General features: G+C 46.2%; 1 protein-coding gene across 1 annotated transcript in view; it reads right to left on the bottom strand.

Annotated features, from left to right (window-relative positions):
• Positions 1-232: 232 nt before the first annotated feature.
• Positions 233-15,350, bottom strand: part of EXOSC7 (exosome component 7) — a gene marked incomplete at its 5' end in the record, with an annotated part of 29,150 nt that continues 14,032 nt past the window's right edge. Inside the window, 5 exons of the mRNA XM_079712198.1 lie at positions 233-472; positions 3,500-3,655; positions 4,713-4,836; positions 9,178-9,248; positions 14,660-14,825. Of these exons, the coding sequence (XP_079568324.1) occupies positions 368-472; positions 3,500-3,655; positions 4,713-4,836; positions 9,178-9,248; positions 14,660-14,825 (622 nt within the window). The 3' untranslated portion in view covers positions 233-367. The remainder of the gene's footprint in view (positions 473-3,499; positions 3,656-4,712; positions 4,837-9,177; positions 9,249-14,659; positions 14,826-15,350) is intronic.

The following is a 15,350-nucleotide window of genomic DNA, read 5'->3' on the forward strand; positions in this document are numbered from 1 at the left end:
CATATCATAAACATTTCCTTAGAACCATTTTTCTGCTAGGTCTTGATGTTGTTGTTCTGATCTCCCGTGGCAGGTGGTAAGTCTCCCTGGGGAGGCCTGTGACCAGAGCCCTCGCATTGGAGCAGACCTCTGGACTTAGCTGTCATTCACTAGACAAGGGTCAGACTCTCCGAGGGGTCACCGAATGGCATCTTGGCTTACAGCTGAGGAACTCTAGCCATATCAAGCCAAATGAGAAAACAGACTTTAATTTTACACGTACAAATGTTGCCTTAAATTCATAATAGTTAAGAAAAATGTATACAGACTTCAGCTTAAATGGAAAAGTAGAAAACAAACACGTGGCAGTTGGGGGTTGATGTGCAAATCATCCCAGGAATCCAACTTTCTGTCTCTTGGGCCCCAGGCTTTCCTCCTTGTGTAGAACGCTCTGCAGGGAGGTGTGCAGCACCTTGCCCACGCGCTTGCTGGTCTGCAGGACAGAGAAGGGATGGAAAAGGGCACAGGCCCGCTTGTGAGGCACACACACTCTGACCAAGAGAAGCTCCCTGCCAGCTAGCCATTGTAAAGCTGCACGCGTTCCATCTGCCTTACAGGACTTTTATTTAATTAACAAGTCAATATAAAAACAAACCCCAAACCCCAACTACATAGTAGTTGCATTCTGGAAAAACCTCCATTTTGAAAAATGAAAAAAAAAAAAGAAAAGAAGAAGGCGGCAAACCCCAAAGCAGCAAGCAGCAAGCAACAAAGGCTGCCTCAGTCCTTAGCTGCTGCCACTAGAAGCAGCGAAACTGTCAACCCAATTAGGTCTTGGTTACAGCCACTGTGCTGCAGTGAGAAGGCATGGGGAGGCCACAGAGAATCCAAAAATCCGTCTGATGAAGGAACAGATGATGCTGAGGACCCATGTTAATAAGCAGTTTCTAATTCACCTGCCACCAAAGGAGACCTGCTCAGATAGGACCAAAGTCAATACCCGGATAGAGTCTTTGATGTTACTGACATGCAGAGATGCTAAAGGCGTGAAATGTTGGAATCAAGACAGGTCAAGAGGTCAGACAACCCACAGATTTCCTACACAGCAGAAAGAAGGGGGCCCCGGCAAAAAAACCCAACTGTGCAACAAAAATCTTTCTTTAGGCAACTGTTTTTCCGGCCCATGAATCAGTTTAAGAATACAGTGAACCAACTGCAAGTCTCTTCATCAAGCCTTCCACATTCCCATAGCAGTTTTAGTTTCACCTGTGCCACTGGTTCCATTCCCAACAATGTCAGGGAGAAAGGCACCCAGGCCTTGACCCCCACCCCAATCCTTCGAGTCATAGGTGGATTCTCCCTAGGGCTGTGTGCCTTCTCCCCTGACCCCTGACTATAACAAGGGATGAGACTCCAAGAATTACTGAAAACTCATATGAAGAGAAGATCTCAGTCTACAGGCTGGGGAGTGATCAGTTCTATGAAATGCAAAGTCAGGGTTAAGGTCCAAAATGACTTTGGAAAGATTTTTATCATGACATTAGGAAAAAGAAAAAGTGTCCAAGTTGATCGAGTAGAGGAACTGATTATTCATGTGAATGAAGGCAGGGAGAGGAGAAGAGGAGATGAGACAGACAGGACACCAGGACTTGAGAAGTCTGAACCTGGACTTGCAGGAAAGAGACTGCAGAGGTTAGGGGTGGCAGCCGCACAACAACCTGAGTTTCTAAGCTTTACCACGAGCGGCATCTCCAGAATGCTGCCTTCCCGTGTGAGGCAAATGGTGAGACAAGGCCTCAGGGTCATGGTCCCTCTGAGCAGGGTCTGCAGACCTCATTCCCGAGCCGCAGGGGAGGATGAAGCCCAGCTCACTAGACAGCAGTCTGGTTCTCCCACCAATCCACGGCTGACCTGGTTTATGAGGTTAAAATAGCTCTTGGCTGGAGGCACACAGTCCAGGTTTGAATCCTAGCTCCCGCATTTACAAGCTGTGAAGCCTGTAGGCAAGTTCCTTATTCTCTACGTGCCTTAATTCCTCGTCTATAAAAATAAGGGTAACAACAGTTTCCTCACAGGGTTGTTGAGGAGTAAATGACACGATATTATTTAAAGCACTAAAAACAGGGTCTGATACCTAGTAAGCACACAATATACGTTAACTATTATTTATTGTTTTTGTTGTTGTTTAGATACTGCAATTCTCATCAAACTCTCCTGGGTGGGGGATGAGGGGGGAGTGCCTTCGAAAACAAGGTTTGAGAGCCATTCATCTAGAGGCCTCTGGTAGAACTTATTATAAAGCTTTTTAAGAGCTTTTGTTTAAGAAGAACCCTTGTTGCCATGCACAGTTGGAGACACCTGAACTCAGGGTGCTTAATGGGGCACAGAGTAGGAGCTGACACTTATTGCAAACTGACGACACGTCAGACGCTCTGACACATGCCTCCCCTCCACTCAGCCTGCCCACCCCTCACAACACCCGCAGCAACAGGCACGACTACTGTTGTTATCCCTATTTGCAGATGAGGGAACTGTGGCCCGGAGCCCGCATTTGCAACCCGGACAGTCTGTCTTCAGAGCTTATGCTTGGGCCCTAAACACTATACACAAGGCCAATTTTTTGCTTTCAAGTAAGATGACAAAAATAAAAACAGACATTAAGTGCTTAGTGAGAAGTCACTATTTCTAGAAATGAAAGAAGAGTATAGATGACCTCTGGGCATGTGTTGTGAGGCAGTGGTTAACTAAAGCAAAAAACTGGGGCTGGCTAACTCGGTTCCTGGCAATTCAGTCAGTCAGTCAGTCAGTCAGTCAGTCAGTCAGTCTCAAAGTCCTCAAAGACTTCTGGAAAGTCAAGGTGGACACGAGGGAAGGAAGGTCTGGAAAGACACAGGTCAGCGTGACCTGGTCCCTGCCGCAGAGGGGCTTCCAGGCCAATGTGGGGGACAGACCTGTCGACCAATCAGTACAGAGCAGCTGGAAAGCACCCTAGTGGTGCTGCCAGGCCTGAGGAGACCTGAGGGGAGCAATCCGCCACTCGAGAGGATTTCCCACCTTTCCTATTCATCTCCACTTAAACACTTCCAGACCCACGAAGAATGGGGAGATGGCCATCCTTCAGCCCCCTGGCTCCACCTCTGCTCACTCCCTTCAAGGGACAGGAAGCAGCCAGCCAGGATTTCAATTCCCTCATCAAATCACAGAAACTTGGGACTTTGGAGTTACAAATGACTCTTCACATTATCAGTCCAATATTCTCATTCAGAAATGTGGAACTGAGGATGAGAGAGGGAAAGGATAAGAGACTCTTCTGAGCAGGTCGCTACTTCCTGGTCCAGAGCCCTCACCGCCACCACCCTCAGCTAGCTCAGCGACGTCTGGCTCATACCAGCTGCTCTCCAAGCCCCGAGCCTGGGGTGAAGGGGCTCAATGGGGAGAATTCCCACAGCGTGACCAAGGGGGCAGGAAGCAGCCAGCACTCCCAGCCAGGTCCAAGCACCTGCCTCAGAACCAGTCTCACCTCCATCATCTCGAAGACGCTCTCTGGGTCCAGGCTGCCCTTTCCCACTTTCCTCATGCATGTCACAACTCCCTTGCTGGTCACGGACACCAGCAAGCTGGCCAAGGAGCAGGCCTCCTCCTGAAGAGTAGCATCCACCACATGCCGATAGCCAATCTGCAAAGTCAGGCAGCAGTGCACGTGCGTGGGCAACACACATCCCAGATCCCCACTTTTGAGAGCCTCGTGGAGGGTATATCTACACCAGCAAAGAACCTGTATCTCCCATTTGGGTCTTATTTTAGTTTCTGCTCATATGGAAAATATTTGAAGTACCGTTCGATCACTCTATCACAGGCTACTGTGTAACCAGTGTAACAGAAGCATGAAATGGAAATATGGGGTAGGGGGAAGGGTGGTTGGAATTATAATTCAGAGACCTTCCAAGTCAGAGGCCAACCAGGGGGTTTCTAACAGGCCCCTGGAAGTTTCACTGATGACAAAGATGAATCAAGAGGGCCCACGCTAAGGGACATGCTCAAGAATGAGTCAAGGGCAGGTGGCTCCGGGCGTCCCAGTGCTTCACCAGAGCCTGGGTGAAGCGATTCTGGTGGAATTAAACCTGAGAAGTTCAGTCTGATTTTTATATAACGAATCCTGCGTGGAATCAGTGACAATCTCAGCCAAAGCAGGGCTCTTTGCACAGCCTTGGGAGGTGCCAGTTACACATAAGCATCAGCCAGGTGTTATGCTCCACAGGCCTCAGTGCTAATGTAAAAACCACACTTGACGTATTAGACACCCAGGCCCAGCTCCAACCCCCTTATTTCATAGATGTGGACATTAGGGCCACAGAGGGGACAGTGTCCACCTTTCAACCACCCTTTTACTACTCAAGCAGCGTAGACACCATAGAGTTGAGAGAATTAAAGGAAATATGCATTCAGGGTGTTTTGGTGAAATGCCTGGTAGGTAGAAGGAGCTTAGCAAACTGGCTACTATTACTATGAACCCACTCATGTGCTGCTGGGACCAGAGCCATTATCTTCCAGTTGAAAAGAAAGAGCTGCTCGTGGTAGTGGTCTCTAATATAACAAAATTATTCGATTTGGGTTAAGACTACTTATATATGGGTTGTGAAACTGTAACTTCTCAATCTATTAGGTAACCTTAACGGGTTGGGGTTGAAGGATATCCACAGGGAAGACAAAAACCATGAGATATAAGCTCATACTTTGCACAGGGTGACGATACAGGGGACATTCTCCACACTTAGCTGGATGCAGTCATAGGGGTCATCAGACAGTTCAATGTCCTTCAAGCCCTCTTCATCTTCCAGAACACGAACTCTTGGTATCCTAGAAGCAGAAGCACAATTAAAATTCCCACTAACTGAAAGGAAGGATGATAATTTCTTTTTCTTGAGTTGGAATCCCTGTGCCTCACAAGATGAAGTCATGCTATGCCTGAGCTCCCTGTCAGCCCTGCCAAAAGTGTACAGGTGACACTGAGTGCAGTGAGGGAAGGAGGTCTTTTAAAAAAGGATGCTAGGGAGGGACTTCCCTGGTGGTCCAGTGGTTAAGACTCTGCGCTTCCACTGCAGGGGACCCGGATTCGATCCCCGGTCAGGGAACTAAGATCCCGCATGCCATGTGGCCGGAAAAAAAAAAAAAATGATGCTGGGGAGAGGGAAAGGGAGAGGGGCTAGAAAGAGGTAGGGGATTAAGAGGCATGAACTATGAATGAAATAAATAAGGTACAAGGATATATTGTACCACACAGGGAATATAGCCAATATTTTATAATAACTTTATATGGAGTATAATATATAAAAATACTGAATCACTATGTTGCACACCTGAAACTACTGTAATACTGTAAATGAATGATACCTCAATAAAAAAATAAATTTAAAAAATAAAATGTAAAATGATGCTTAGTCAACCAGATATCCAAAACTGAATCCCGATCCCTACCTCTCACCATACACATACCAAATGGACTGCAGATGTAAAGGTGAAAGATAAAACAATAAAGCTTTTATAAGAAAAACTAAGAACATTTTCATGACCTTGGAGTAGACAAAGATTTATTGAATAGGACAGAAAGTACTGACTGTAAAGGGGAGAAAAAAATAACAGATTCATTTATATTATAATTGAATACACACACACACAGGGGCACATCTTGGAGATACTGCAGGTTTGGTTCCAGACTACTGCAATAAAGTGAGTCACACGAATTTTTTGCATATAAGTTATGTTTACACTATAGTGCAGTCTACTAAGTATTCAATAGCATTTTATCTAAAAAACCAAAAACAAAGACAATGCACATACCTTAATATAAAAAGACTCTATTACTAAAAAATGATAACCATCATCTGAGCCTTCTGCAAGTCGTAGTCATTTTGCATGGTAACATCGAAGATTACTGATCATAGATCACCATAACAAATATATGAATAATGAAAAAGTCCGAAATATTGCAAGAATTATCAAAATATGACACAGAGACATGAAGTGAGAAAATGCTGCTGGGAAAATGGCACAGATAGACTTGCTCAACGTAGCGTTGTCACAAACCTTCAATTTGTAAAAAACGCAGTATCTGCTAAGCACAATAAAGTGAAGTGCAGTAAAACAAGATATGCCTCTGTGTGTGTGTATAATATATATTAAGATTATGAACTTCTGTTTGTCAAAAGGCATTATTTGGGGAATTCCCTGGTGCTCCAATGGCTAAGACTTCATGCTCCCAGTGCAGGGGGCCGGGATCAAGTCCTGGTCGGGGAACTGGATCCCACATGCCACAACTAAGAGTTCACATGCTGCAACTAAAAATCCCGCATGCCGCAACGAAGATCCCGCGTGCTGCAACTAAGACCCGACACAGCCTAAATAAATAAATAATTAATTAATTAAAAGGCATTATTTGGAAACTAAAAGATAATCCAGAGTGGAGAAAATATTTCTCTCTGTGTGTGTGTGTGTGTGTGTGTGTGTGTATAAACTAACATATTACATAAAGAATTCCTACCAAACATAAGAGAAAGTCACACGACCCAACAGAAAAATGGGCAAAAGACTTCAACAGGAACTTCATGAAAGAGGCTATTCACATAGCCAATAAACATACTGGCTATGTTTATTGCCAGAAAGGTGCTCAACTTAAATATTCATCAGGGAAGTGCAAAATAAAACTAAAATGTGATACCAAGATATACCCACCAGAACGGCTAATATTAAAAACTCAAAAAGAAATCCAAGGGCTGGCAAAGATGTAGAGCAACTCAGACTCTATACACTGCTAATGGGAGTATCATTTGGTAAAAGCACTTTGGAAAACTGTTTTGCATTATCTACTAACACTATTTGCAACAGCTCAAAACTGGAAACTACTCAGATCCATCAACAGAAGAATGGATAAATAAACTGTGGCATATTCACACAGTGGAACACCCTACAGCAAAAAGCAAACTATGACTACAGGCCACGATACAGATGTCTCAAAACATAATGCTCAGTGAACGAGGCAGACATAAAAGAGAAAACACTGCGTGATTCCATTTATATCAAGCACAAACCAATCTATTGTTTTAGGACTGTGGTTATCCTCCGTGGGTATAGCGACTTGCATGGGGTTACAGGGTGGGAGGGCTTCTGGGGGGCTGGTAGTGTTCTGTTTCTTGAGCTGGGTGCTAAAAATATATTTAAGCCATAAAGTCAGTTCATTCCAGTGTGGGGTGGAGCCAGGAAGGAAGAGGTGGTCCAGCCAGCTACTGTTATAGAAACAGTGTTGGTGCTTTTCCCTGTGCCTCTAACAAAAGCCCCTTATGATTCAGCCTGCTGGCCATCCCTACACAAGCCAACGTCCAGAGCAAAGGAGTTTCAGCCAGAGAATGTCCACAAGGACTAAGGAGTCCTGCCAGGGTCTGCCCTGGATGAAGTCTCCATGTCAGGGGCCCCCAGGGTGTAAGTACTAAGTAATATCCTATTTGAACAAATCAGGTAACCAGTTTGAATTTTGATATGGTAAAAAATAAGCGTACACACACAGACACACACACACACACCCCTTCCCAACCCTCTGGCCACAATATGGTTCAGCAGAAGGGCTAGAGGATGCTGTCGAGAGAATGGCCTCTACCCTTCTGAAAGGCCCTGGCTGTACAAAAGGTCTCTCCATACACTAGAGGGACCCAGTGCCTTGCCAAGTCCCCATCCCTTGCTGCCCGCAGGGCTGTTCTTGCTCTGGGAATGAGACTTGCAGCTATGGCCATGACAGGTGTCCTCCCCATCCTGAGCAGCTGGGTTTACCATCCTGATGTACAGTTTGCCCAACACCTCCCCCACAGCCAAACAGCCTCATCTGGTTCTACTCTCCCTTTTTGCCCTGGTGCCCATGGAAACCAGCTGGCAGACAGGAAGTAATTTCCGAGGCTTGAGGTACAACAGATGGCGACTTCCTTTCTTCTCCAATGGAGCCCAAGCCCAGGCTGCTGCTGATGGCATCTGGTACTCGAGCCCTCACAGTGGCCACAAGTGCCAGGCCCACCCTTGACTAGTGTCAGCCAGGAGTCTAGTGGCACAGCTAGGGTTAAGGGACTCTATAGCTTTCATTCTCAGCAAATATTCCATCCTGCAATTTCTGACCTACATTTATTTAACTTTGTTTTTGTTTGTTTTGTTTTAAATTGTGCAAGTAGTCTAAATTCACCACAGAAAAACTCTAAAATACAGATAAATTTTAAATCACCCATGATATGAGCACTGGAAAATAACCACAATGACCATCTGGGGATATATATATTTACAGACATACTAAATATGCTGCTGTGTAGATTTCAATCCCCTATGTTGGGACATTCAGGTTGTTTCCAACTTCTCATCACTACAAAGAAGCTGTGATAAACATCTTCGAAAAATATCTTTGCTCACTTATCCAATTAATTCCTTAGGCTATATCCCTAGAAGTTTTAATCCTCATTTTCAAGTACCCCAGGACCCCCCATTACCATAATGTAAGCTCTCTCATGGAATGAACACCCTCCTCCACATATTTATTTTCAGATGCTGCAAACTTTCCTCAAAGAACCTTGCGCATAGAGAAGGAAAAGGCTGTATCATCAAACAGTCAGAGGGAATGTCAACTCCAAGAAAGCTTAGTGCCATGTCCTCTGCTACACAGCCTGTCTGGGAAGCTGAACCACAGTGGCATCATCATTTCCTGCTCTTAACTTAAACCAAACAGCAGGCTGCAACCCTGCTTTGAGAACATTCATGTGTCCAATCAAGGAGTATGTGTCAGGCACTGTTTATGGTGCTGGGGAGACAGCAGAGTACAAAACAGGCAAAACCCCTGTCTCCATGGAGCTTTATCTAGTGACAGTATTTGGACAACTGACTGTGTCTCTGGTTTCTAGTCTTTTTGCTGCTCTGTAGTTTTCTAATATTTTTCTATATGGTACATGTTTACTTATGAAAATAATAATCCAAAAAAATAAATACAGAAATATATTTAGTTATAACTTATAAAATCTGTTTTCTGATGCTTAAAATTAAATACCACCATTGTCAATGCTGAAACCCCTTGTTATCTTCTCCTACGAGCTTCAGTAGTAGTGCCCTCAGTGGTCCATCACAGGTGTCTGCTCAGGTTCTCCAGGGGCCCAGGGGGCTGTTTCCAGGAAGGCGTACCTTGTATTGAAGAGCGCAGCCTTTACAGCAATGGAGATGGCATCAAACAAATTTCCACCACATTCCAGCAGCTAAGGGAGGCAGGGAGTGAGGGGGAGAAGAAGAAGGTAGCATCATTTGTTACTTTAAGTATTATCCCAAGTAAAGGACACTGGTTCCTGAGAAGTGCCAACCAAGTGTTTACAAAGACAAGAACGCGTGGCTGCTCTCCTGGCTCACTGACACACACCGGCTCTTCACCCTAACCGCATGCGCTGCCTTGTTGCCCTGGCTGTGGTACCACCACTCAGAGGCCTCAGCCTGCGGTGCAGCTCCTCAGCCAGTCAGGCCTGCACTGAAGGAGGAACTCATCACCTGCGTTTTGCCCCAGGTAACTCTCAGTTGCACTTGGCAAGTGTTACTCTCATCTTTGCTAACATATGCCTGGCCTCCAAACAAGTAAAAAATGGTGGCCACTGATGCTGCCACCAGGGCCATGTTGATTAGTGCAGTTACTACTGCACGTAATTACCAATGTACATCTGATGCTCAAACACCTAACACTCCCTGTTCTATATTAAGCATAGTTAACAACTAAGGTCTTTCACACATTTTTGCCCATGAGCAAAAGTGTAGACTGTACTCATGCGCTCATTCAACGGGGAGGGTTACAGCACATTATTAAGAGGAAGGCAACACATCCTTCTTCCTTATTTTAAAGAAGCCTTGGCCTGAGTTATGGAATAAAGCCAACAGGAAGAGAGGAGAGGAAGTCACATGTAGAAAGAAAAGCTGTGTACTTCTGTGTGTGTTTGTTTAGAGTCTATCTCCTCTTCATCTGAACTGTCAACTCGTGAGGCTGGACCCTGTTGGTTTTGTTCATTCCTTTATCTTCAGAGCCCAGGAGGAAGGGCTGCTGGGAAGGAGGAGACTGGTGATTATTTATGGAAGACAGGCAGGCCCTAAACCCAGGCCTTCCAAACTCTACTAAGAATCAACAATCACACCTGGCATGTCTCACGCACTTCATTTATACCCAGTGCAAACTAGAATTCCCATCTTTAAGCTTTCTGGGCAAACCTCCAGTGCAGACACCATCTCTCCTACAGCCTGGAATAATTACTGCTTATTAGAATATGATCCCCCAGCCTGTATTACCAACTGGCTTGTAACTGCATCTTGTTTGTCTAGCAACTGGACTAGGTCTCCTGTACCCTGGTTCAAGTACAGACTACAGCATGGCCCCCACCTCTGGCTAGACTCTTGCGCCAGACAGTCTGGTTTGATTCCTATCTTTGCTGGGTAACTAAATAACCCGGGGTGGGACCTAACATCTCTGCGCCTCATGGAGGGTGAAAGCCACACTATCTCCCAGAAGTGTTGAACAACTTAGTATCTGTAAAGCCCTTAGAAGTGTGTCTGGCACACAGTAGGCATCAGCTAAGTGTTTTAAGATAAATACTAATTTGCTCTTTCATCTTCCCATTGTTGTCCTCACAGACTGTCTGAGTGCATCTGCATGTTCTCCATCTTCACTGTTGACAGCCCAGGTTCCTAACCCTGGCTATGCAGGGTCAGGGAGCTTATTAACAATGCAGGGTGAGGCCCCGGAAGCTGCTTTTTACTCCAGGTCCTAGGTGGTCCTGATGACTGGCCAGGGGTGAAGACCACCGTTTTACACTCTGCTGCCCACAGTATCTGCTTTATGCAAGGAAAGTGCTAGATGAATGCTGACGTCTGCTGTAGCAGCTGTGAGGCCTCCAAGCTGGAGAGGACTTGGAGAGCACCTCAGCCAACCCTTCCCTGACGGGCGGGCTCAGGGGCCTGACGGCCAGTCAGAGCCCTTTCTACTGTCCTGCACCACGTCCCGTTAAGGCCGGACACAAACACTGGTTTGCAACATTCTGGCTTATCACCAAAAGATGAAATCGAGAGGGCGGAATGCTGAACCCTAAGTATCTGCTGAGGGGCCCCCGAAGGGCAGGCACCCAACTCCAGGCCTCAGCTTGCCTGCCTGGCTCCTCACAGGGTACCGCACGACAAGGAACCCAGGCCGGGCAGCGTGTGTCTGACACTCTTCTCGGCCACTTGCTGGCCGGGTGTCCTCCAAGCTTCGGTTTCCCCCTCAGTGAAGCAAAGCCATGCTTCTCTATAGAGTGGCCATGAGGACTAAATGAGATCACATCCCTACATCCCTGGCACTAAGAGGTGCTCAGAGACCCTACCTTCCTCTCTTGCTGCCAAGCAGGCCCAGCCTAGCTAGAATCTTTCTGCTAAACACAGTGGCACAGCCAAGAAGCAGGGGGAGAGTGGGGGGGATGTGGAGACCCAAAGCAGCCTGACTGGGCTGTCTGAACAGGCCTACTCGAGCTAGGAGGAAACGGGGAGGTGCCGGGCAACTAGTGTTACAGGAAGACTGGACTGTGGTCCCAGAGAGGTCATAGGTGTCCACCTTCGCTGAGGAGAAAACCCCTCCTGTAACAGAGGTGGGGCGGGAGCAGAGCTGGGGAAGGGGAAGGAAGACACACTTGGTCACAGATGCACCTCCCGTCAGATGCACAAATACTACAATGGCTCTTTTAGGGGAACAGGACATCTTATTCTGTTAGCCTCTGAGGATGAGGGCCTTCTTTTCATAAGGTACACCTCCAAACCACACTGCTAGGAAGTACAGCGTACCAAGTAGAAAACCTGCCTCCCCACAAAGATCCTGCTCCTCCTGGGTTTCCCCCCACTGTCCTCTCAGACACCCCTGTTGAGCACCTCCTGGCACCACACACAGCCACTGCCGGGTGCTGCAGTGGCTCCTCCACTCCACCTTCCCTCCCATGCCCAGTGCCACAGACCACATGTGGGTCTCATCACCACTCCTGGGAACCCTCGCAAGGCAAGCCTTGTGACCCACCTCCCCACCAAAGGTCGCCTGTACATCATCAGTGCAATGAAGTCCAAAGCTATCCCACTTGGGGGTAAAAAGTATACCATTAAAGACTGTGAAGAGCAAAGATGAATGAAGTTTCCATGATGGTAAATTTCTACTCTCATAAAATAATGCAATTGGGGGGCTTCCCTGGTGGCGCAGTGGTTGAGAGTCCGCCTGCCGATGCAGGGGACGCGGGTTTGTGCCCCGGTCTGGGAAGATCCCACATGCCGCGGAGCGGCTGGGCCCGTGAGCCATGGCTGCTGGGCCTGCGCGTCCGGAGCCTGTGCTCCGCAACGGGAGAGGCCACAGCAGTGAGAAGCCCACGTAATGCAAAAAAAAAAAAAAAAAAAAAAAAAAAATAATGCAATTGGGGAAAAAACCAATACTGGAAACAGGTGGATCATCTGAGTATAAGAGGTTTCAAGTAATTGTGCCTGCAGTAAAAGTATGAAAGCATGGAAGGCTGCCCAGTGAATATTTGTTTGAAAGATGGGCTTTGCCTGAGGACTACCCAGACCAGTCGGTAAAAATAAATCACAGGAGATTCATCTTTTGCAATCCCAGTGATAGGACTGGATTTCCACCATCTTGCTTCAAACATGGACTCAATGTATTCAATGTATTTTTAGATGTAGGACAAGAACTTACTCCCCAAACAAAAGCCTATCTTCTACCTCACATGCATGAAGTATGTTCCCACCAAGGCTGAAAGCAATTATGTGAATGACAGAAAGTAATCTACCTCATTAATAATGTAATTTTTAAAATGTTTTTCTAATTCATTAAAAACTTTTCTGAAGATGACATTTCAAAAGCTCACATCTTCTTCCAAAATAAGTAAAACCCTAAAAAAAATATTAGAGAAGAAATCCAAATGCAAAAAGTCTTAAAAAGAAAGGCCTGGGACTTCCCTGGCAGTTCAGTGGTTAAGACTCTGCCTTCCACTGCAGGGGGCGTGGGTTCAATCCCTGGCCAGGGAACTAAGGTCCCACCTGCTGCAGGGTGTGGCCAAAAATTAAAAAAAAAAAAAGAAGAAAGAAAGAAAAGAAAGTAAGGGCCGCAGGTGACCAAGACACAATGCTCCCGAGACACTCCTGCTCACCATATATCCCTGCTCATGGAAGCAGCATGCTGGTTCTAAGCTGAGATAACGTCCCTATGATGTTCACCAGTTTTTCAAGAGCCTGCACTGAGAGAACAGGCTTCTTGCCTGAATCAAAAGAGCATCAGGCCCCCTCACCGGGCCAGCCTCCTACCAAACCACAAGTGTGCAGGGCTGCACCTCCCTGGGCAGCTATGAAGCCTGACTCTTATCGGTAATGACTGTAGGCTGCCAGTTCCCGCCTCCTTAAAACCAGGTCGTGTAAAACTACCCGCTTGGTAGGAATCAAACTACAAATACATCCCGCTTACCAGAGATGAGAAAAAGCAAACGGACTTGTAATTTCATTATTTTTACCCATTAGCATCAGCATTCAGAACAGCCCTAACCTGCTAGACAATGGTAAGCACTGCTCTCTTTTGGTGAGCTGTGCCCACCTATTATCAAATTAATTTAAAAGTATCCAGAAAGCCCTGCCTTGTTTCATGCAGGGCCGACAATTAGAGACAGCTGGGCTGGTCCTTGCATGAAGTTCACTATCAGTCCACAAGATGGGCTTTATCTTCAGATTCATTAAAGAAACTGTTTGGTCACTGGCTTAGCCCTTCCACTTCAATATGAAGTGGAAAATGTAGCCACTGATCTCAAGGTTCATAAAATTAAATGAAAAGGAATAAAATAGACACAACAAGAGCCTGCACATGAACAAGAGACTGGCAAAATTAATCACAGCTGTAAGAAAAGTTACTGCCAAGTGCCAAAATCTGGGCAGACGAGTATTTGGGAGGGAAGCACCAGGAAGGAAAAGGAGGGCTAGACTAGAAAGACTCCTGCAGGCGCAGACTCTGGAGGAGGGAGGAGGCAGGGCCTCAGGGGCCTCACTGGGGAAACGAGGGACTCAGAGTAGCTGGGCTACAGGGTGTTTTCGAGGGAGAATGGCTTGGTGAGGTCACGAGCCAGCTCTGGCACTAAACAGACCTGGCTTTGAGGCCCAGTACCACTACTCACAAGCTGAGACCTCCTGGGCTAGTTACTTGACCTCTCTGTGTCTTAGTTCCCTCACTTATACATGGGGAAAACAAGTGCCCACTCACAAAACATTTGTAAGGGTTACATGAAAATGCATGTAAAGAGCTCATCATCTTTCCATTATCCTTCCTGTCTAAACTCTGCCCATCAACTCTGTTTGGCACCATCTAGAGAGCATCTCTTGTTTTCTTCTCCCCTGACAGCCTCTGTGGATAATTTTAGGTACTACCATGATATGACTGTAACTTTACTGTAAGATGGCATTATACGTGCACTACTATGTTGTATTTAATTTAACAATTATTACAGGAGACCAATCTTTTCCCAACGAACCTCACCCAGGAAATTGAAAGCATCCAACTGAAGACGGAAAAAGCAGTGGGAGGAAAGTAGGCCAACTGGTTTCCAACAAAGGTAGAGTGTGGCCAGTACAGCAATGTGATACTTACCAGCACATCCACGTAGAGAATCCAGCAGTGCTCCCGAGGACTAATGCACAGGGACTTCAGGTCGACGCTGCTCTTGTTGTTAAATATCCGGTAGAGGGTGTTAGCAATCTCTGTACCAAGGTCATCACCTCCCCGACCTTCAAATTCAGGGGTAGCGTTGGCTGAACTATATAGAAGGGCAACAGAAAAGGGGTGAGTCTTGTCGAATGCAAAGAACAAAAGGGCAGGCTTTGTTCCAGTGTCCCTGGGGGATGCTGGAAGAACCAGCACTATGAGGAAAGTCACTGAAATGAGGAAAGGGTACATCTGACACTTTTCCAGCCTCCAGACACCGCAATGAGCCAGGCCAGGACCATGTCCTGGATGTGTCAGTGTGTGTGGTGGGAGTTCCCACTGACTTATACAGAAGCCATATTTATCCAAAGAGAAACAAGAACGCTGGTAAGATGAACCTCAGCCAGTAATAACGAACATTCGTATCTTCAGGGTATAATAAAGACTCTTCTCTGGCAGGCCCAGAGAGGCCTAGAGAATCAGTCCGTCCTACAGAGGGGTTACATTATATACACCATCCCTAGATGATGATATGATACTCTCAAAGCAAAAACCACAATGTAGGTACAATAACTTTCCTGGAATGATTTAGAAGATATATATATATAACAGTATGCCAGAGTTATGTCATTAACTT

This window comes from Hyperoodon ampullatus, assembly GCF_949752795.1.
Source record: "Hyperoodon ampullatus genome assembly, chromosome: 10".
Taxonomy (NCBI): domain Eukaryota; kingdom Metazoa; phylum Chordata; class Mammalia; order Artiodactyla; family Ziphiidae; genus Hyperoodon; species Hyperoodon ampullatus.